General features: G+C 33.1%; 8 protein-coding genes across 17 annotated transcripts; 4 read left to right on the top strand and 4 right to left on the bottom strand.

The window, feature by feature from the left end:
- The first annotated feature begins 83 nt into the window (after positions 1-83).
- Positions 84-2,187, top strand: LOC128894940 (probable splicing factor, arginine/serine-rich 7). Its single transcript, XM_054157048.1, has 2 exons — positions 84-757; positions 851-2,187. Exons 1-2 carry the CDS (start codon positions 436-438, stop codon positions 1,990-1,992), a joined length of 1,464 nt encoding a protein of 487 aa, XP_054013023.1. The 5' UTR covers positions 84-435; the 3' UTR covers positions 1,993-2,187.
- A 115-nt stretch (positions 2,188-2,302) lies between these two features.
- LOC128894941 (tumor susceptibility gene 101 protein) lies at positions 2,303-5,053 on the top strand. Its single transcript, XM_054157049.1, has 8 exons — positions 2,303-2,739; positions 2,814-2,898; positions 3,034-3,099; positions 3,187-3,350; positions 3,441-3,561; positions 3,630-3,865; positions 3,946-4,301; positions 4,375-5,053. Exons 1-8 carry the CDS (start codon positions 2,686-2,688, stop codon positions 4,559-4,561), a joined length of 1,269 nt encoding a protein of 422 aa, XP_054013024.1. The 5' UTR covers positions 2,303-2,685; the 3' UTR covers positions 4,562-5,053.
- LOC128894945 (transmembrane protein 258) lies at positions 4,971-6,162 on the bottom strand. The gene is made up of 3 exons (XM_054157060.1): positions 6,021-6,162; positions 5,213-5,452; positions 4,971-5,135 (listed from the first exon to the last, which is right to left on the bottom strand). Exons 1-2 carry the CDS (start codon positions 6,021-6,023, stop codon positions 5,213-5,215), a joined length of 243 nt encoding a protein of 80 aa, XP_054013035.1. The 5' UTR covers positions 6,024-6,162; the 3' UTR covers positions 4,971-5,135.
- On the top strand, positions 6,063-8,995 carry LOC128894942 (longitudinals lacking protein, isoforms H/M/V-like). 8 transcript variants are annotated; one of them, XM_054157050.1, is made up of 4 exons: positions 6,063-6,161; positions 7,124-7,324; positions 7,408-7,981; positions 8,240-8,995. In XM_054157050.1, the coding sequence occupies exons 1-4, from the start codon at positions 6,069-6,071 to the stop codon at positions 8,506-8,508; spliced, it is 1,137 nt and encodes a 378-aa protein (XP_054013025.1). In that variant the 5' UTR covers positions 6,063-6,068; the 3' UTR covers positions 8,509-8,995. The 8 variants fall into 8 exon arrangements, with proteins under 8 accessions (XP_054013025.1, XP_054013030.1, XP_054013026.1 ...); XM_054157055.1 differs by lacking the exon at positions 6,063-6,161 and adding an exon at positions 6,255-6,394 and having other exon boundaries at positions 7,128-7,324; XM_054157051.1 differs by lacking the exon at positions 6,063-6,161 and adding an exon at positions 6,255-6,394.
- Positions 8,996-9,138: 143 nt separating this feature from the next.
- LOC128894944 (transmembrane protein 208) lies at positions 9,139-10,850 on the bottom strand. Its single transcript, XM_054157058.1, has 6 exons — positions 10,709-10,850; positions 10,464-10,594; positions 10,110-10,262; positions 9,889-10,025; positions 9,696-9,780; positions 9,139-9,581 (listed from the first exon to the last, which is right to left on the bottom strand). The coding sequence occupies exons 2-6, from the start codon at positions 10,470-10,472 to the stop codon at positions 9,447-9,449; spliced, it is 519 nt and encodes a 172-aa protein (XP_054013033.1). The 5' UTR covers positions 10,473-10,594; positions 10,709-10,850; the 3' UTR covers positions 9,139-9,446.
- A 622-nt stretch (positions 10,851-11,472) lies between these two features.
- Positions 11,473-14,673, top strand: LOC128894939 (alpha-1,3-mannosyl-glycoprotein 4-beta-N-acetylglucosaminyltransferase B). Of its 2 annotated transcripts, XM_054157047.1 has the most exons (11): positions 11,473-11,612; positions 12,044-12,675; positions 12,744-12,790; positions 12,857-13,167; positions 13,243-13,373; positions 13,467-13,574; positions 13,651-13,844; positions 13,912-14,048; positions 14,130-14,245; positions 14,330-14,371; positions 14,457-14,673. In XM_054157047.1, exons 2-10 carry the CDS (start codon positions 12,142-12,144, stop codon positions 14,357-14,359), a joined length of 1,608 nt encoding a protein of 535 aa, XP_054013022.1. In that variant the 5' UTR covers positions 11,473-11,612; positions 12,044-12,141; the 3' UTR covers positions 14,360-14,371; positions 14,457-14,673. The 2 variants fall into 2 exon arrangements, with proteins under 2 accessions (XP_054013022.1, XP_054013020.1); XM_054157045.1 differs by lacking the exon at positions 11,473-11,612 and adding an exon at positions 11,656-11,785 and having other exon boundaries at positions 14,330-14,673.
- A 143-nt stretch (positions 14,674-14,816) lies between these two features.
- LOC128894938 (probable cytochrome P450 303a1) lies at positions 14,817-18,046 on the bottom strand. Its single transcript, XM_054157044.1, has 9 exons — positions 17,869-18,046; positions 17,517-17,768; positions 16,935-17,388; positions 16,634-16,814; positions 16,470-16,578; positions 16,155-16,335; positions 15,953-16,070; positions 15,719-15,857; positions 14,817-15,633 (listed from the first exon to the last, which is right to left on the bottom strand). The coding sequence occupies exons 1-9, from the start codon at positions 17,951-17,953 to the stop codon at positions 15,449-15,451; spliced, it is 1,704 nt and encodes a 567-aa protein (XP_054013019.1). The 5' UTR covers positions 17,954-18,046; the 3' UTR covers positions 14,817-15,448.
- Positions 18,047-19,303: 1,257 nt separating this feature from the next.
- Positions 19,304-21,736, bottom strand: LOC128894464 (methyltransferase-like protein 17, mitochondrial). 2 transcript variants are annotated; one of them, XM_054156194.1, is made up of 10 exons: positions 21,598-21,736; positions 21,366-21,478; positions 21,055-21,208; positions 20,582-20,957; positions 20,358-20,517; positions 20,141-20,284; positions 19,995-20,066; positions 19,787-19,925; positions 19,538-19,676; positions 19,304-19,449 (listed from the first exon to the last, which is right to left on the bottom strand). In XM_054156194.1, the coding sequence occupies exons 2-10, from the start codon at positions 21,408-21,410 to the stop codon at positions 19,362-19,364; spliced, it is 1,317 nt and encodes a 438-aa protein (XP_054012169.1). In that variant the 5' UTR covers positions 21,411-21,478; positions 21,598-21,736; the 3' UTR covers positions 19,304-19,361. The 2 variants fall into 2 exon arrangements, with proteins under 2 accessions (XP_054012169.1, XP_054012170.1); XM_054156195.1 differs by lacking the exon at positions 21,598-21,736 and adding an exon at positions 21,549-21,584.
- Positions 21,737-21,748: the final 12 nt, after the last annotated feature.

The raw sequence follows: 21,748 nt of genomic DNA, 5'->3' as shown, positions 1-21,748 counted from the left end.
GCCGCCGCCTGGCCGTGGCCCCCCCCCCCCCCCCCGCCCCCAGAGTCAGGAACAACTTACAGGCGAATCTTCACAAAACCAATCTTAAATAGATCCGGAACACTCATTTTGATCATCTATAGTTTTATAGTTCGTGCCACAACACAGGTCTAAAAATTTTGTAGTAAAAAAAATCTTGAGAACGTAGTGAAACGTAGAGTAAGTTATGTGTAGCTTGATATCTCGGTTCAGATGGAACGTTGATTTCCGTGTAAATCGTTCATAAATGTGAACAATTTCTAACTGGTATTATGCTCGACCATTTTAAGCGATAATGCGTCAATTAGATTAACGCTTTCGTGTAAAGTGCACGACCAGGCCGCGCGCAAAGCTATTCCTCCATAACCTAACCTCTTTATAATACGTCGAGGAAAATCGGAGAAAATCGTAGAAAGAATGGCGGTTGGATCGACAAAAGTGGTGCAGGTAACTAATATCGCGCCTCAAGCGACTAAAGATCAAATGCAAACCTTGTTTGGGTATCTCGGAAAAATAGAGGATATCAGATTGTATCCTACTATACGAGACGTCGCGGTACCCGTTCAGTCTCGTATTTGCTACATAAAATTTCATGACCAAGGATGCGTCGCTGTTGCTCAGCACATGACAAACACTGTCTTTATTGATCGTGCGCTGATCGTGATCCCTTACCAGAATGGAGACATTCCCGACGAACAAAGAGCCCTCGAACTGACAAACAATGGCACAGTTGTTCCAGGTAGGTACAAAGAATCATTAAATTCTTGTAAAATTATGTTTAGTTTCTTTTTTTCGAACCTTATAATTGATTCACGAAACTATATTTTTTCAGGTCTATATCCTTCGGAGCCTAAACTACCACCGAACTTTGTAAATGCAATCGAAGGCATTCCACCGAATCATGTCATCACCACTATAGATCCGAAATTGGAGTCGAACGGTTTGCCACCTTATCCACATCTGCCTGGTCATTTGGATAGTCGAAGGATAGAAGAAATTAGGAGAACGCTGGTCCTCGCTAATCTGGATCCTTCCGTGACGACGGACCATCTATTAGACTTCTTCAGTACTAACAGCGTCGAAGTTAAATATTTACGTATGTGTACCAGAGATTCGGATGCTGAACATTACGCTCTAGTAGAGCTATCGGAACAAGCAACTGTAGTCTCCGCGTTACTACTGAACGGAAAAATGCTTATGGACAGACCCATTAAAATTTACCACTCCACCCAAGCAATAGCTAAGCCAGAAGCAAAGAGCAACGAGGCAGCACAGAAAGAAATCGAAGAAGCTATGTCGAGGGTGAAGGAAGCTCACAATTTAATTTCAGCCGCGATAGATCCAATGATCGGTATGTTGTCGAAGGACAAACGAAGCCGCAGTGGTTCCCGCAGCCGAAAATCTCGATCAAGATCAAGAGGGCGTAGTAGACGATCCAGATCGCGGAAAAGATCCCGTTCTCGCCATAGACGTTCGCGTTCCCGTCATCGACGTAGATCAAGATCACGATCGAAACGTTCCCGTTCCAAAGAACGCAGACGAAAATCTCCGTCGCGCAGGAGAAGCAGTTCCCGCGGCAGACATCGTTCTCGTTCTCGATCTCGGCGTTCTCGGTCACGCAGATCAAGATCTAGATCGAAAGATCGGAAAAAGAGATCTCCGCGGCGAAGGAGCCGTTCGCGATCTCGCAGTAAACGGTCAAAATCAAAGTCTAGACGATCCAGATCCAAATCGAAGTCCAGATCCTCCAAGTCGAAATATTCAGAAAAAACCAGGGACAAGGACAAAGAGAGAAGGAGTAAAGATAAGTCGGACAACGGGAAGAAGGGCGACGGTGATAAACCTGACAAGGAGAAAAGCGAAAAGAAATCCAGCAAAGAGAAGAAGTCGGAGAAAGAGTCAAAGTCCGAGGAAAAGAATAGAAACACGTCCGAAAATAGCGAAACGAAAGAGAAAACAGAGTCTGAAAATTAAATTTTGACAAATCACGGTCTACAGGAGGTTCATTTTGTTTATTTAATGTTACGATATATCGTAATGTATTGATCAATAAAAAAATTCGAGAATGTAACATTTTCAAGTATTGTTCTAGCTCGTGCATACGTGCGAGATCTATACAGTTATTATTAAATGTAATATTGCATTAAACTGCCCTCATTGAAACGATAAGCACACAAATATTACTATCTCATTTCCCTTTCCGTAACATGGCGTACATCATCCTACGGTTTTAAAATGCCCGCTAATTTATCGGTGGCAGCACTAAACGATAATCGTGTTCAATCGCGTTTGACCGAATGCTTTCAATAGATTGTCTTGTTCTCTGATCTTAAGTTAGCAATAGGATTATATTAGAATTATCGGGCTATCTTCAATGACAGATGAATGAATATGGTTTATCCACTTGCACTTGCGAGTCGAAGGCGCTACGATAGTTGAAGCAGATACAGGTTATCGTTTGGTTATGTACAAGTAACGATAAAAATATAAATTCGTAGTTTCTATGCAGCCAGAAAGAACGCGAGAAACTTGATTGATCGATTAATTGACTCGCGAAGCGTTCGTGCAATATTAATCAAATACTAAATATTGCTAGAGGGAAATTTAGATTTTTAATAAGAACGTTTGTATTTTTCCGTGACGATTTGTGATAAAACATTAGATTAAATGGTGAAAATGACATCTCTAGACGAAGGGAAGATAAGGCAAGGTTTATCAATGGTACGTATTCTTTTTGTACGTGTGCATTTCGTTGAACATGTATCTTTTAATGTAATAGACACGTTATTTTTTAGTATCAGAATCCTGATATCACCAGAAAACATGTCATTGGCGTTTTGAATCTCTACAAAAGTTTGCAATGCGAAGTAGACCTGTTTGGTGATTATTTGCAAATATCTCTTAGCTTACGTATTTCTAACACCATAAGAATAAGTTTATAATATGTACTTTGAAAGAATTTTGTCGGTACCATTATTAATTATAATTGATTTATTTTGTTTATTTTTTTATTAGTGTTTAATGATGGTTCACGTAAAGAATTATTCAACTTACAAGGAACAATACCTGTTTGTTATAAAGGTAACATTATCAATTTTAATCCATTGTAAAAATACTTATTGTATAAACAATCACAATAAATAATATAATTTTCATTTTATTATTTAGGTAGTTGCTACAACATTCCTGTATGTATATGGCTCATGGACACGCATCCAAATAATGCACCTATGTGTTATGTTAAACCTACAGCTGATATGAATATCAAAGTTAGCATGTATGTTGATCATAATGGAAAAATTTATTTACCTTATCTTCATAATTGGGTACCAGTGAGTATTACAATTGTATTGATACAAATATTGCATTGTTTATTATCCTGTAACATCTTTTTAACAACTATAACTCTCTTTTATGTTCAGCATTCATCCGATTTACGTAGTTTAATTCAGGTAATGATTGCAACCTTTGGGGAACAACCACCTGTTTATGCTAAGCCACGACAAGACACCCAACCTAGTACTACACCTTATCCAGTCCAGCGTAAGATGACCTAACTTTTAAATATCTTTCTGGTAAACTTTGGTACTAACAAATGGAAACTCGTATAGCTTTCATGCCTGTGCCTGGAAGTACAGGAAGCGGAGCTCACGTACCCGGCTCTAATTTTCCGCCGTATCTACAAAATTCTCAATACACTGGTGGAAGTAATGTATATCCGCCATACATGCCTACAGCATCGTCTGGATTTCCATATCAAGGATACGGAGGATCCTATGGAGGAGCTGCTTCAAATTATCCATCTCAAGGATATGGTTCCTTTCCCTATCCTTCAACCACACAACCAGTAAGTTTCTATAGGTCTCGGTAAATGAAATATTTTTGTTCTTTTTATTTGATTATTGATTATTTCTCATCATTCGTAAGTCTCCAACGGTACCTGGCACTGCTGGCGCATCGGGCACAATTACAGAAGAACATATCAGAGCCTCCTTATTATCGGCGGTGGAAGATAAATTAAGACGAAGACTCAAAGAACAATTCTTGCAATTGGCAGCCGAACTAGAAACATTACGTCGAACACAACAAGAGCTTACAAGCGGATCCGACCATCTTACCGACTTGTTTAATAGATTAAAAAGAGAGAAAGCCGAACTTGAAAAAAATATAAATATACTTCAAGACAAAGAAGCTGAATTAGAAAAAGAAATTGCAAAACTTTCCGACAATCAGTCGATAGATGTCGACGAAGCTGTTACTACAATTGCACCGCTTTACAAACAGTAAATATTCGAAGATTCGTGTGTCTATTATTTTTTTCTTGGATAACTGACGTTATTACTTATTTGCTTACAGAATGTTAAATGCGTTTGCGGAAGAGGCTGCTACAGAGGACGCTATATATTATCTTGGGGAAGGTTTACGTTGCAGTATTATAGACTTGGATGCATTTCTAAAGCAAGTACGACAACTTTCGCGCAGGCAATTTATGCTTAGAGCACTCATGCAACGTTGTCGCCAAAAAGCGGGATTGGCTGGTTAAATAATCTGCTTAATTTTTACGAAGTTGCGGTTTTTAATATTTTATTTTATTACAACGTATCCACAATCAACTATATAAATCTTATATTAAGTAGAGGAATATAAATATATTAGAGGTAAGGAATTATCATTGCAAGTCCAAAAAGTATTCCTTGTAACTCGAATATTGTACATTACCACATTTTTTGTTTTATATTTACATTTCGTTAGTAATAAAAAAAAAATGATATAAATACAAAGCTTCTAAAAAACAAATGAAGATTTAAATATCATAGGAAGTCTAAACATCTTTGTTTATTGAAAGTATATTTCTCTCAAAAATGTGGAAAGAAGACAAATTTTCAATTGAATTCTTTTTACATTGTAAGAAAAGGATGTACCTAAAATAGCAATTTAGATATTAAGAAACATAATGCTTATTTACCATGTAATAAATGTATAGATGAAACACTACATTGCACGTTTTAGTAAAAATACATTGTTTTTATTCTTATGTAATGAGGAATTATTATATAATTATTTAAATACTAATAGATATAGTCTTAAAATTTATTTTTCACATCGATAAAATACACCTGAAACAAAAGTACAGAAGTGCTATGACTTAAGTACATGTAAATGGTTCGCCGATATCTCTTTTTAAATAACGTACCTATACATAAATGCCAACCCACAGCAGTAAGAATAATACACCGAACCCAGAAAATATTGCTGCCACTAGAGAGATTAACAATTCTTTGAACATATCCCTCGTAAATTTTGTGCTAGTAACTTCGTATACAAAGAACCATGCTGTAAAGAATATTCCAATCCCTAGTAATACCACTGCTAATAATGGGAAGATTGCAGGGTTTATAGGAGAAACATATCTCATCATAGACTCAATTTCCACCTGAATCAAATAAAAAATCAAAATTAATTTCAATATTTCTTTAAATATACACACATCAAGTTATTAATACACATGTCATTGTTGTAAGGTTGCACTCATGCATTAACTTTTACAAAGAAAAATTAGAGTAATCAGAATATTACTTAAAGCCCATTCTATTTTAAATTTAAAGATTAAAGTAGATATTTTCTCTAGATAAATTAATGGATTAAAGTAATCAACAATCTACATTCAACTTGAAAGAAGTTATGGAAATGAGTCTTTAAATTTTTAGAACAAGGAAAGAATTCAAGAGCAAAACCATTACCTAGTAGCATTTATGAGCATGATAATATTATCTTCAATTTTATGTTTATGTAGAAAACAAGACTTAACTATTAAACTCAATCATTTAACTTAAACGGTTGTTAAACATGCGGTACTTGCACTGAAAAATACCGGGCTAAAAGTCAAGATAAATTATAATGTAACATAATGCGAATACTTAGTTCGCTGAATATAAGTAAAGAATAATATTCGATAAAATTATCGAGAGAAATCATCATACCGAAGCGAATATTTCACTTACCATTGTAGGAAATAAATATTTTGACGTGGCTTGGTTAAGGGACACGTAATGGACTCAATGAACTCAACAGCTCAACACCAAACACGCTGTCAGCTTTCGTACGCTACTAACTTCACTATAAAATGCGGTCGCGAAGCAAATGTAAGTCAACTGCCAATAGTTGAAATATAAATACCTTGAATTTCCAAAAACGGTAAAAGTGTCTTGACAGTTTAGCTTGCGAATCGAATAGAAGAGACGATTTCTGTTATCGACGGGAAGTAAGAATGATTTACAATCTATCGATGCTCTAAAAGTTAGCAACTAAAGAAAACAAAACATTCAAGTGATACTTGAAACTTTAAATGACTTGATTCCATGTACGATTAATGAGGGTACGTTTCCACTTTTCTTTAATACTATACAATAATAATAATGTATGGATTGTACGATAAATATATACAAAACATACGATATAGTCTTTTTCTTTTCTACAAATATATCTTGCATATAAAGGACAAATATATTTTGAGTAAAAATGATCTTTTTTTATCGTTTCATATAAATTTCTAAAAATGTAATGTACCGAAGTAAACAATAATTAGCGTTACTGATACAGCACACGTTACATGTATTATACGTATATTTATATAGAGAAATATATAACATGAAAATATACATAGTATATGTTTGAATAATAAATTCGAAAATTTATACATTGCGATTCCATCGGTATCGACAGTACGTCTGTCACGATGGTATGATTCATAACACGTAATATAGTACAATATTACCAATCATTACAGTCTTAGATATTTCATTTAAAAGCAATTGTTTTACGTACTCTATCGATTTTTGAATATCTCAATACAAAATAGCAATAATGTATCATTCTCGTCGAAAGTAAAAATGAATTCTTATTTCTCTAAAATTGTTTCATGATATAAAATTAAACTTGTAGTAATTACAATTCTAACCCTTGTGGTTCTAACAATAAGTTGGGATATTCTGTTTGTTTTGTCAGGAATTCTAACTTTGGGTAATAAATAAAGGGGTAATATTTGTACATTCTTGTAGCACAAGTTCGTTAAAATGTATTGTTACAACATTACCATTCTTTACAGATAGAAATGGCAGAAACTTCGCTATCAGAACAATTGTCCTTGAAATGGAACAACTTTTCTAGTAACTTGACGTTTGGCTTTTTAAATCATCTCGCAGAAAATGATTTAGTAGATGTCACACTTGCTGTAGAGGGTCAGCTACTACAGGCTCATAAGCTAGTACTTTCGGTCTGCAGCCCATATTTTAAAAATATATTTAAGGTACAGAAACTAATATTATATATGGTAAATGTATTTATAAGTCACGATAGCTCAAATAAGAGCTTCTTAGGATCATTTTATAGGAAAATCCTTGTCAGCACCCAGTAATTATCCTTAAAGACATGAAGTATACCGAAATTGAATCGTTATTGAAATTCATGTATCAAGGTGAAATTAACATTAAACAAGACGATTTATCTACTTTCTTGAAAGTAGCTCAAACATTGCAAATCAGAGGACTAGCAATAGAAGACACAATTAGCACAAAACCTTTACCTAATTGCGACAATCAATTAAGTATCGATTCTAATGTTGAAACTGTGAATCAATCGCATTCAGGAACAATAGATACCATCTACAAAGACGTAGAAATGATAGATAGAAGAAAAAGATCTCGCGATATAACAAAACAGAATGTAAAAAAAAGAAGACGTAATAGATCAGCTATATCGGAAAATATTCATGATTTATCAAATAAAGATGTAGATGATAATAACGAAGATGTTTCAATTTTAATGAATAAAGATACAGATGATTCTACGCATGAAAATGAAGATGATAATATTCCTATTGTAAAAAGTAATAAAAATGATCAGAAAGAGGATCCAAGCGAGTTAAGCGATGCACAGACATCCAAAGAAACCTCTACCCAACAAGGTGAAAACTTATACACCTGAGAGATTATTTAATAATAATTTTTAAATAAAAAAAGCATTGTTATCTTAATAGTATGAGTAAAAGTATAATTTATTATTAAACGTAGTATTATTATTAATTTTGAAGTATTTAATAAATTCTGAAAAATTTTGAAGAATTTAATAAATTCTAAAAAATTTTGGAAAATTTAATAATGCAAAAATTAAAAGTTCATAGTCAAATTAATGAATGATTGAAATGGCATATTTTAAATTACAGCTGTTGAACCAGTAATTTATAGACTATCCGCGAGAGGTCGACCACAGTTAGTGCACGAGGGCTACGTTTATAATTTGACGTCTCGTTCAGAAGTTTTGAACAGATCTCATTACCGATGTGCAGAACAACATCGCGGTTGTAAAGGGAAATGCGCAGTTATGGCGGAAAGATTTATGCCTACAGGTGTACATGATCATAATCATCCACCTGGATATCAATCCGAACACGATTACAGGAGAAAAAAAGGTTTAGATGTAGATACTCTTTAAATTTTGTAAACTACTTAAGCTTACAAACGGTAGTCCGCTATGTTATGTAGTTTCATTGTAAGAGTCCAAATAGGATTAGAAAATACTTTTCAAATAATTATCATGGTATACAGCAATAGTATTTAATAAATAATATTTAGTATTTATTAAATGAAAATCTTAATTTGCTACAATTTTGTTAATGGAAGTTGACATCAATAGAAATACAATTCTAATTTAACTAATATTTATACCATGAGCCAATTTTAATATGTTGGTTATCGTATTTTAATTTAATTGTGATGCACTTTTTTAAGATTTTTAAAGCAGATTAAGAAATGGTGATGAGCACATTCCATTTAGTATTATATTTAAAGTGAAACAAAGCCAAATAAGAGTATTTAATTTATATTGAGTGTTTACATGTAGAATAACATTGCTCGCATTACGAATTTAATTCGTTCTTATAAATACACATGGTCAAATATGTGAAAATTTGTATGTATGTACATATGTACATATGAAACTCCATGTTCTGCATATTTACATTTTAAGTTCTTGTAAGAAATAATGTTAATATATGTTATCAAAGAAAGTTGCAAACTATAATATATAAAGATTAGAGAGTAAATACATGAAAAATAGTATAGATAAACGTTAAAAATTATAAAATTTATTTTTATATTAATCTTTTCATTATAAAGTTCCTTTTTTTAATGCTAAAAGACAGTTATATAAATTAATATAGCATCCATAAAAATGATTCAATTTCTAAAAAATTGGTTTTACAGTTTATCTAAAAATTTGCGTACAAGTTTTCTGGTGAACATAGAACAGTGTATGAAACAATGCAAGCTCAAACGAAGACAGCTTGTTTCATAATCTTGCTCAAATCTATCCCATCCCTGTAAAGTTCATAAATATTTATTAAAAATGCGCTTGTATGCCTAAGGAAAACATTAATGCCGTCTAGCCATTTTCTTTTCCAACTTCCGTTGTTTCTTCTCGCTAATCTCAGGTTGCTCAGGAGCAGACGCGAAGAACCATGGAGCTAATATTTTTTTCCATAATAACCAACCTCCCGTCAATGGTACCTGTAACAATACAGTATACAAATTTCATAATTTATTTAAGTATATAAGTGAAAGTGAAAAATGTTATTTTAAAAAATATAAATTTAAATTGTTCATTTAACTGAATTTACTTACAAGAAGCCATAAGAACCAAAAATAATTTGATATAAGCGAAAGTATTTGTACTCCTGAGGTTAATATAATTATATCTTTTACATGTCTAGAACAAAAGAAAGAAATGTTATTATATTGTAACAAATATAAGTTGATATGTAATAAACATATTACATTATTTTAACATTCAATTAATATAATTTGTGATATTTACTCTGCTATACCACCTTCCATGTTGAGATCAATACCAGAATCCAAAAGTTGTCCGGATTCTGAATATGTTGCTTTCGTTATATATGTCATGAATTGGTAACTTGCTATATATACAATTCCAGAAAAAATGCTTAAGGTCTGTAATTATAATACATAATAAATGCAGTATTATGTCAGGCACTACTTCAAATTGTCTAGTCATGATATAAATAAGAAACTTACTATCGACGATGTTGTGAACTCAAAGAACAACATCATAATAGTAAAGTATATTCCTAATGCCCCAATAATCATATTACGATAGAAGCTTAGAGTTGTTCTGTTTTCCTCCACAATCTGCTTCGCTCCTTTTGTTCCTACTTTGGTCTTTTTAGTCTAAAAAGCATATCGGTTGATACAGTTTAATATGCACTTCATTAAAAAAACAAATTTTTGTAATAAATTACTGTACATTCATTAAATTTTATATACTTTCATTCATTATAAATCGTATAGAAATCATAATTTGCCCATTCAGGTTAACTGAACAGTAATAAAAATAAATTAATTGTGTAAATAATATAATAAGAAACGTACCATCATCATGTTTTCTTAATCAATATTCGTTCAATAATCAATTCATAACACCGTCTTAACCTGATTTTAAAAATATTCAAAAACACTTCGGTTTCACGCAGCCACGTGAAAGACGTGTGAAGGAAAAGTCTCTAGATTAGCGATTTTTCGATTTGTATTTAGATCCGAATCCGGGAAAAAAGATAGAATTATTTTCTTGTTTACTATTTGGGAATTCAAGCTCCGATAGATAATTAAAAACATACTTAGTAAAACTGCTACTTCATTGAAAAAAACTAATCGGAAAATAAACTTAACATATACACGTATATATTATTTGTTTATTGATAAGATAACTGAACCTTTCTACAATTAAATTAATTCGTTACAATATCATTTCAATAATTTCTATATCTTTTGTCTAATCACATAAAAAACTTCAAGCTAAGATCGATGGAAAGTAAACTTCAGTAAACTCTTCAAATGATCGCGGGATATAAAAGCAGAAACATATGGAATAAAAGGATAGGACGATTAAATCCAACTATTCAACCATATTCAACGCGATTATTTGTACTTCGATGTTTAGTTAAGATATGATTAAACGATGATTTTTCCATTATTTTAAAAAGTATCGCGTAGCGATATCTTTTCACACTACGCAAAATTGAAATTTATGAACATTGTTATTGTCAGTGTTCTTACAACTTAACTCGGCAATAAAATAGGTTATGCCACATAGAATTCGATGTGACGAAGTACCGTAATAATTTTAACGACTTTTCATGCATAAATACGTAATTGATCCACGTTAAAAAGAGGATACAAATATTTTGTGTTGCCTTAACTGTAAAATGAAACCAGATATATAGAATCTAGTCGACCCTAAGCAATTTCGAGTAAGAGAATTGTATCCTTTTCGAGATTGTTGGATATTTATTGAACCAGAGGTTTAACAAAACAAAGATAAAATTGTTGAAACGGTTTGTTGGTAAACTACCAAAAATGATGCGATAATTATCAATCGAGTGAAAGATTTTCGTATTTCATTGAACAGAACCATCGGTTTTAAATGTACGACTCGTAATCGATAATGATATTCGTCAAATCTAATACGACGTATCAGTTTTGCCTTGGCGTTTGAAGGACTCAACACTACGATTTCTCGTGGTAAATTGAAACCATTCACCTAAAAACAAAACACTAAAAAGTATAGCAGATGTATTTAGACAGTACTTAGATATACCCTTCTAACTTGTAACGCTTTACATTTGTTCTTATCACCGCACGCGGTGATATATTTCTTCGAATGTAAATGTACATAGAAATTTGTTTATTATTATGTATGTAAATAGTATTTAAATTACAATTAATACCCAACTTTATTTATATTTTGCTTTATAAATTTGCAAAACTTAGAATGTTAATTTCAGTAACATTGAACTAAATTCTTATTAATGAGTTATCATTTCCCTTTTCGATCTGCATGTATTTTAGTTTAGTTGAATTGTCTATTTCATCTGTGCATTCCTTGATATGATCTGTAAATACAAATTTTTGTAATACAAATATTGATTTTTTTATATTAAATCATGTTTTAGGTTTCCCATGCTGTGAACTAATAATGCGATAATATTGAAAACTTAATTTTCTTTCACAAGACTATGAACATAATCATGTAGAGTTCACCGTAAGGAAGATGACGCCTCATTTTGTAGCTTTGACCCCTGTACGAAGACGATGTCTGATCATACTCTCAATAATATTAATACCATGCGCCATTTTAAATCTTCTATCACCTTCAGACTTAAATGAAGAGACAGTCTTACAAAATAGCATTGCAGAACTCCAAGCCAAACTGGAACATTTACATGCTAAATATGTTACAAGTCAGGAAGAAATAAACTTGTTATCGCATCAGTTATTGCAATTGATAGAGAACAATCACATTTTACCAGATCTTCAATTTCTACTTAACAATGCTACAACAAACATGACTAATATAAAGTTACCATCTATATACAATTTTCTTCCACATTTTTTAAATGATCCTAATAGTTTGCGACCAGCATTTGTCCAAAGTAAAGGACGCACTGGAATCAGTATGGTTTTAGGAGTACCAACGGTCAAAAGAGAAGTGCAGAGCTATTTAATGGCAACACTTAAGAATTTGTTGGATCGCATGAATCCTGCAGAAACAGCAGACACTTTGATCATTGTTTTAGTTGCTGAAGTGAGTATGTATAATTTTGTAACAAAACCACAAAGGAAATTTTACTACAATTATTGTAATTTCTTCAGACAGATTTGGACTATGTGGCGTATGTTGCAAAGCAAATTGAAGTTCAGTAAGTTCTTACTTACAAATTAACAATTATTGAATTTATTTGTTTTAACTAATTTTTTAATATCAGGTTTCCAACTGAGTTCGAGACTGGTGTAATTGATGTGATATCCCCGTCTGCGTCTTATTATCCAGATTTATCTAAATTGCGTGACACCTTAGGCGACGATCACCAGCGAGTTGTTTGGAGATCAAAACAAAATTTAGATTTTGCATTTCTTATGTCATATGCTCAGACAAAGGGAACATTCTATGTACAACTAGAGGACGACATTTTAGCTAAAAAAAATTTTATAACTACAATGAAATCTTTTGCACTGCAAAAAATCGTGACTAAAGAAAATTGGTTTGTTTTGGACTTTTGTCAATTAGGATTCATCGGTACGATATTATAGATTTACCAATAAGATTATCCCGGAATTTTACTTTATCTTTATGATGTACTTTTCGATACAGGAAAATTATTTAAGTGTGCAGAACTGCCATGGTTGATCCAATTTTTTTTAATGTTTCATAATGATAAACCAGTCGATTGGTTACTGGACCACTTGGTTTCCACTAAAGTTTGTAGTCTTGATAAAGATAGTGTAAGTATGTACATTCTTCCCGCAAAATGAATATAAAAGAAGTATTTCCGCACACTATTCGGAATGTTTAATCATGTTACATATTTGTTTCAGAAACATTGTAAAATGGCTAAAGCAGAGTTATGGGTTCATTATAAACCCTCCCTGTTTCAACATATAGGAACACATTCTTCGTTGAAGGGAAAAGTACAGAAATTGAAGGTATATTAAAAAGGCAAACCGTTTATTTCATTTATTTCTATCTGTACTTTGTAACAACTAAGAATGTTACATTTAGGATAAACAATTCGGCAAGATAACATTATATTATGCGCATGAGAATCCGGAAGCAACAGTTGAAACGCAAATTAAATCTTATAAACAATACACATTACAAAAAGCGTACAAAGGAGAGTCGTTCTTTTGGGGTCTTTTGCCGCAACCAGGAGACCACTTAAAATTTAAATTTTTGCATCCCATTTTTATAAAAAGGTATTAGATCCGTCACATTTTTAACAATGTGTTAACAATCATATCATGTTCAAATTTTTTGTTATAGGTACTTATTCAGAAGTGGAAATCCTGAACACCCGTCTGATAGATTTTATAACACAACGGTAGAAGTGTTCTCCGAGATATCTGCTTCTTTAAATAGAAATAGTAACGACGTAACCGAAGACGGCTACATCGTTATAGGTATTATATAAAATTGTATTTGTACATTTATGTAGGGTACATAATTACTAAAATATGTTTAAAATCTTGTGTTTTATTTAGGAAAATTTGATGCACTGGGGATTGCTCAGGGAACAGTAGATAAAAAATTCGGAAAAATATTAATACTTCGCCTAACTGTACACAGTGAAAGTGAAAATTGGGCCATCTTATCCGAGGTAAAGATTGTCGCTAGCAAAGGGTTTTAAGATTCAGTAGTTAGTATTTATTTAATTAATTCTTTTACTTTCTATATTTAACAGATTCATATAGTCGAAGATCATCCCAGTTGACCCCCGGAAAAGGTATTTCAACATTTCTTGCGGCATCACTTACAGGGATAATATATATATATATATATGTTTTAATTAATGACTAAATTATTTTTAGTTTAAGTCTTGTCACAATGTGTCGAGTAGGTTTTAATTGAAAAATTATTCGTTTAATGCCGTCCAGTGCAAAAAAATATGTTGGCAAAAGTTCATCTATGCGATGAATTTGAGAAAATACATTCAATTTTTGAAGAAATAGACGTTATGCTCTATATTATATGGGACGACAAGGCCTTATGCTCTGTTATTAACAAAATTGTGTTCATTTTTATAAGGTCAGTGTTGGAACATTTACTAAAGTTTTGACCAGTTTTATCACTTCTCTAATCGAAACAGTACCTGCATAGTCAGTATATATTATTTCGTTCATTAAGGATCAAAATACAATTTATAATTTTATATATTTCTTGTAAATTAGCAAAAAAGAAAGAAAACTTTTGTGATCCGAAGCACAAGAATATTAATATTAATGAGAATGCAGTATATTCATGATCGCGATAAAAATAAGTGCCAGACTATTTTAAGAGATACAATGTTAACGGAACAAACGGATGATTTATCTTTTCATATAGAAAAATAAGCGACATTAAAAAAAAAAAAGTATATACGTGTTTACAGAATCTCTAGTAATGTGCAATTTATATACTGTCCGTAATATATTATTAAAAGTATAGTACCGAAGATCCAGACCTAGATCTTTGTTAATTTTTAAGAGCAAAACGGTGATATGAAATTTGTATTGTTCTCGTATATGTATTATTTATTTCGTATGGCTTCTTATACATATATAAATATATACACAATACATGTATTTTCATATAAAATAAACTATATTTTTCTGAACATTAAGATACAATGTATCTATTTCTAACTGTATGGTATTCATTTTTATATTTTAAACGATTCTTTGGATTTACATATGCGTTTGAATAAATGTTTAATATCAATGTTAAATATCAATATCGCCGATTATACGATACAATGCAAACATTAAATTAGTTACAAGTCTTAGCTCTGCATCTTTCGATCGAAGTTCCATTCGATATTTCATTACGTTCTCAACGAAACCAATACCCTGAACGGTTTAGGGCTAGTTGTAACACCATCGACGAAGTCTTGGGATGACGGTTTCTTTTCTCCAAAGACAGGAGAAAACGTGAACTGTTGTAGCAATGTAGTGGCAATGATAAATATGTTGCTTTTCGCTAAATTTTCTCCCATGCAACGATGTCTTCCTGTTCGAGTATAACATTAACATGAAACATGTTTCTCGATTCATGCGGCTTTCATTTTATCATCATTTTATTTCGATATACGTACCCATACTAAACGGAATGTATGTTTGCGGTATAATAATGTTGGCGCTTTCGTTGATAAACCTTTCCGGTCGAAAAGTTTCGGGGTCGCCCCACGATTCGTCCATCAGTATACTGTTGAAATTCACGAGAAGCATCGTATCCTATAATAAATCTCAATGTACTCGATGTATCTTCCAGAGAACTATCAATTTTCACTGATATTTTTTACGTAACACAAATCAAATGTAATTCTTACTTTCGGTATTCTGTGACCTAATATAGATGTATCCTTCTGCGCTCTGTGAGGTACATTCAACGATCGTCCTACGAACATTCGTAACGATTCTAACACGATAGCGCTCATGTACGTCATTCTGGAACAAGACAATTCGAGGAGATCAGGTTTGTAGACATAGCCGTAAATCGGTGCGTTTTTCTTTTCAAACGTTTAAAATTACTTTGCTCTGTCCTCTACAGTTGGGAGTCTGTCTCGTCCGATCACTCTGTCGATTTCTTCGTGTGCCTTTCTTTGGACATCTGGGTACAAGACCAGATACAGGAAGCAAAAGCTGAGAGCTTTAGACGTCGTTTCGGATCCTGCCACGAACAGATCCACGCAAATCGCAAGCAGCTGAGACTCTGTAATTATAATTCACCTAGATAAGATCGACCGATTACATTCTCCTTTAATAACAACCAATAGTGAGCTTAGCAACATTCGAATAAAATTCGAACAATTTACCGAGTAAATGTATTGAGTAGAATTTACTCACCCGAAAACGTGCTACTGTAGTCTTTAGACTTGAGAACAGTTAAGTATGCGTCCATCAAGTCTCTCGGTGAGTCTGGCGTGAAAGTATTCTTATGTTTATCCAATTCGCCCTGCAACAATGTTATTTATTTCTCTGTCCAATTGTTGCTCGTTTATCTAATTTACCCTCAAAAATTTCCACAGTTGCTGATGGATCTTCAGGAAGGCTTCGTAACCAGACATTTTCGGCGCGATGAATCTCAATATCGGAAAGTGACTAAAGGGCGCACCGATCATATCGATCTCGCATAAAAGTTCCGTCATTATCCGTTGAAGATGATTCAGTTCCTCGTCGTCGACGTTAAACCTACGTCAAAGAATTACGATGCGTTAGCGGTGACATCGCATCGAGGTATTCTATAATACGATAATAAACAAAGAAAACGAGCGAAACAACGAAACGTTATAGAAGTGGAAAACGGACAACCTTTTACCAGCTATCATTCTCCACAGAGCGTTGAAAACTGTAACGCCAAAGGCATCGTCCATCGAGATAACTATTCCAGTGGATGATTCTGCCATTTTTCTCACTTCTACGTACTCGTTCGCGTTCATGTACATATCCGAGACTTTTAATTGTTTCACGCTTTTAGTGTATCGATTCGTCGGTGTCGTATCCATTCGATCCGACTCGTTCTTATTTTTCGTACACTTATACATTCGTCCGTCCTCGTGCTCGTTATTGTTGCAGTACATCTTCGACTCGTCGATACGATTATTGTACTCGTCGTTGATCAACTTTTTGAAGTGCTCGACCAGCCATCGAGCCTCCTCTTCTATTATCGTGGACATGCTCTTCCGACCGTATCCGAAATCCCGAAGATGCTTCAAAACGAATCTTTTCTGCTCGATCCATAAGTTCTCATCGACGACTAGCAAACCTTGAATCAAACAGCGTATACAATTCGTATCGATACGAAACAGCGAATACTTGTCTAATCTCTTTCTAATGCATCGCGGCTGTATGCGGTATACTTCAATAGAAAAAAAAAGTAAAGGATGAATATACCTCTTCTGGTGCCGAAAGTTCTCGCCTCGTAGACGGGACCAGCCGGTCTTCCATCGAAAACTTCATCGGTAAGCATCATCCGGATGCTCTCGGGATCGTTCAGCACCACGATGCGATCCTTGCCGATCTTTAGGCCAACCACGGGCCCGTACTTTTTGTACAGGACGGAACAGGTTTTGAACAGGTAACCAGTCTCTTGGCGAAGACGGGCCACCTCCAGAGCAGAGCCCAAAATCGGCCACCATTTCGGACCTAGAATACCCGGAAGCGAGATTACGCAACGTCCTACCGCTTTCTTATCATTGCATACTTAAAATACTTTCGAAAGAAAACGAACAGAAGTTTTTCATACCTGGAGGATAACCTTTTGGTTTTCTCGAACCCAGGTACAGTAGCAGCAATAAAAGTATTACCACCAATAGCACCGTTGAGAACATGCTGCGAATAAAATCATATTAGATTAATGCTAAACTTATCAAATTTCGTTTGTGCGTACATATTCGACTAGACGAATTAGTCTTGAAGACGCTTTCTCGATTAAACGCAAAAATATTTTACGTGTATATAATGTGTATTATTGTATATAATTCATATATCGCATATAAGCATTGTATAGAAAAGTTAGTTAGGTTTAGCGTTAATTCTATGCGAATTGGATATTTTATGATTATCGATGTTGCGATCGTAATCTCTTTTCTCTTTGAAAGTATAATTCCAAAATTAGTATTCAACTCTCTAATAGCTTGGAACAAATACTTTCTTCGGTAATATTTTCTCTTTCGATAATTCCTCGGAAGAATTTTTGTTTCGAAATATCGATCGAAGATCGGATGAGTAGTAATCTGTGAGATAAACATGATCTCATTTTAAATACGTCGGGAGGAGCGCGTTCCAGCTACTCGAGGAAGAAAGTGAAATATCCGGAGACACGAGAGAAAGTCGCATATACGGAAGAATCGGGACATACATAAGCTTCCATTACTTTATATCTTCTTGCGTAACTGATGGACATTTTAATGTTGTTATCCATTTTAAAGCGTAGTCTTCTCTTTCCTCGATATTTTTGAACATCTGATACGAATTCAAAGTTACGTTTTAAAATATTATGGAATCGTCTTCAACTCTACGAATTTTCGTACAAACTATGAATAATTAAGTTTGTTGATAGACTTATCAAATGTTTGTATTTCATATATAACAAAAAGTACATAATTAAATTGAATTGTATCGAATCATTTTCAAATGGTGGTGGCGGAAACATTTGGACAGATTAACGGACAAACAATTTTGAAATTTTTTTAGCTTCAATATTACGTAAATCCTAAAATATCGATTATCTTTAGAAAAAAAACACAGAATTACGTGTATATCTGTATAAATAATTTTCATTATTTTATTATTGTTATTTCGTTACGTTTGTTCATCGAAACCATTGCAATGTCACTTGGAATTTTATAGAAAGAGGTGACAACCGATTGTTTAAATTCGCGGGAAGTTTTCAGCGCACCGAATAGCTTTTTTTTTTTATATCCCTATTAGAAACCTTGAATCGATCTTACCTTGTACCTAAAGATATGCACTCCTCTGTTGTCTAAGCAGAACTGATCGTGGACCAGCCTGCAAACAGCTCTTAAATACCTTTCTCCATCTCTCTTATTTTACATACAGGTGTTGAATAACACCATTCACAATTCCATAACAAGACTATGGTACTATGAAATACTACAGCCATTTAATCACGTGCATTATTATATTTTATTGGAAGTTGGGATTTCATTTATGAACTCTTTTAATATAACGAATCATTACAGATTTATTCAGTTAATTATGAATGTACATAGTATTTTATTTCGGTTCTTCGTTGCTTTTTTCTTCTGTCTTGAATGGCAAGCAATCGCCCCACTTGCTGGCCCTTGAACAACGATACGTATTTCTGAAAATATAAAACATCGCGTTAACGTGATTTCAATGTTTCCGTAAAGTCTTACGATGTTATGCTCTAAACTTGAAATGGTACAAACTTTCCGTTTTTCCATGTAGTAAAAATCTGCTCTTCTAATTTGCCCGAACTCGTACACAAACGACATATAACGTGTTTAGAACGTTTCATTGTTGGTCTGACAATTCGTGGCCACTGATAGTCATCTTCTGAACGTTCGCCTGCAAAAGAAATGTTGTATAATAAATATTCTTGTAAAAATATAACGTAAATAATCGTTTGTACTGTTTATCGTTCGATATTAGATATGGGACATATTTGAGTCTTATACCTTTTTTAAGTACCACGTATGAGTAGCGTTCTTTTAGGTACTTAGACGATGTAGCAATACGTAATGTTTGGTAGGAAACCTCAAAATTGCAAGGAGTATTGTCATTTGTGTATCTGGGACATGCCAGGTCATGCGGGCACTGAAACAATCATACAATTTCAAACTTTCAGGAAAATAATTTCTGTACTAATTTATTGAATGTACTTACAGGTGAGAATACGTGCGCTCCAGATGTTTGCTTTGTATAATTGAGTATGAAATCTCGAGCTTCGTTGATTATCTGTTTAAAACACATAAATCGATTGAATATACCGGTTAGAAGAACTAAATTAATCCTTAAAGTACAACACTCACTGTAAATCCTGCTCTTGTACCTTGTTCCACAATTATTAAATAATTTTCAGTTTTTTCCCACAGTTTTGCAATTACTTCAAGACGAGATTTTTGATCTGGTAATTCGAATAATGAATATGCGCTTACTACAATATCATAGGTTGGCTAAATAATAATACGAAGAATATATTTAACGATTATGTTGAACATTTTACCGTGTAATAATTGACATTCTTACAGTTGGCGATGCCGGAAGAAACTGTCGATAGAAAATGTTTTTAAAGGGGATTTGTGGCTTAGCCTTTTTCGTGAGATATTCGGATAAATTGTTCATGTGTCCAGAAGTATCTATACAGTAATATTCGTAAATAGACTTTAACCAAAATTGAGATGCCGCCCTAAACGAAATTAAATTTGTATTTCTGTGCATTTTAATAGTTTTCATAGTTTGATATATCTCACCACATAACTGTTCCAATACCAGAGCCAAAATCGAATAATGTTTTTGGTGTAAAATTTGTATCATTGCTGTTAATTTCATTCATAATTCTACATAAAACAGAATACTCAGGTACACTTCTGTTAACTAAATATGACAAAGATGTGTATTTGTCATATTCAACTGGTTGCCAATTATAAACAAGTTGCTTGAAAAGCTTTAAAGCCTTTGGATTTTTCAATAGATCTTCTTTGGTTTCAGTATACATTTTAGTGCGTGATCGAACTTCGTTAAGTTTTATAGAAATATCTACACTTTCGAATGGAATATGACGTTCGTGTAGATAAGATCCCAATTTTTTTCCACTTTCCCAAACTGATTTGTGTGATATTTTTCCATCTTTGTACATATAAACAGGTTTAATGTTTAACTAATATATAAAAGTTATATACCATAATTAATGACAAATATATTTTCCATTTTTTTTTCTTCTTACCTTTTAAAAGATCTAGAATCGTATCTAATAGCCAACTGGGTTGCTGTACGTATGAAAGTCTCAATTTACCTGGATGATGTCTGTGTTTGAGTTCCTCATTTGTAAGTTGCTCATTTACGGTATCTACGACTCTCATTTTTTCTTTTGTCGAATACTAGTCAACAAATAAAATAAAAATAAGCATCTTAACTCAAATTTTCATATTAAAATGATCATCAACTGTTAACTTTTACTACTTAATAAATGTGTAATTCATAGACGACAATAAATTTGCATTATCTATATAATTTTATATATTATTATACACATACCCATCGCATTTGTCTGTATTTCACAAACGTTAGTTTTGTTGTCATGATTTATAACCTTACTATTGTTTATCGATTCGTTTCGACGAAAAGAACTGATACAAATCTTAGCACATCTGCAATCAATAGATATGAATTACATGCATTTAAAATGATGGTATAATGCAGGTACAACTTGTACCGTACAAGTCAAAGTGTGAGGAACAATACAAATGTTAGCCACCTGCCTACTTACATATATATGTATATACGTCGACCATCGTACAATGTCACATAACCTCAAACAATATTTATAAATACAGTCAGTAGATACCACCTATCTGCTACAAGTTCAGTTTGTTTTTTCTAAAATATGCAATTCGTTACAATTCTGGTTGACAAACTAT

The sequence above is a fragment of the Hylaeus anthracinus genome, unplaced genomic scaffold, assembly GCF_026225885.1.
Source record: "Hylaeus anthracinus isolate JK02 unplaced genomic scaffold, UHH_iyHylAnth1.0_haploid 4, whole genome shotgun sequence".
Lineage (NCBI taxonomy): Eukaryota > Metazoa > Arthropoda > Insecta > Hymenoptera > Colletidae > Hylaeus > Hylaeus anthracinus.
The sequence above is the reverse complement of the archived record's forward strand: the minus strand, read 5'-3'. Positions and strand labels throughout refer to the sequence as shown.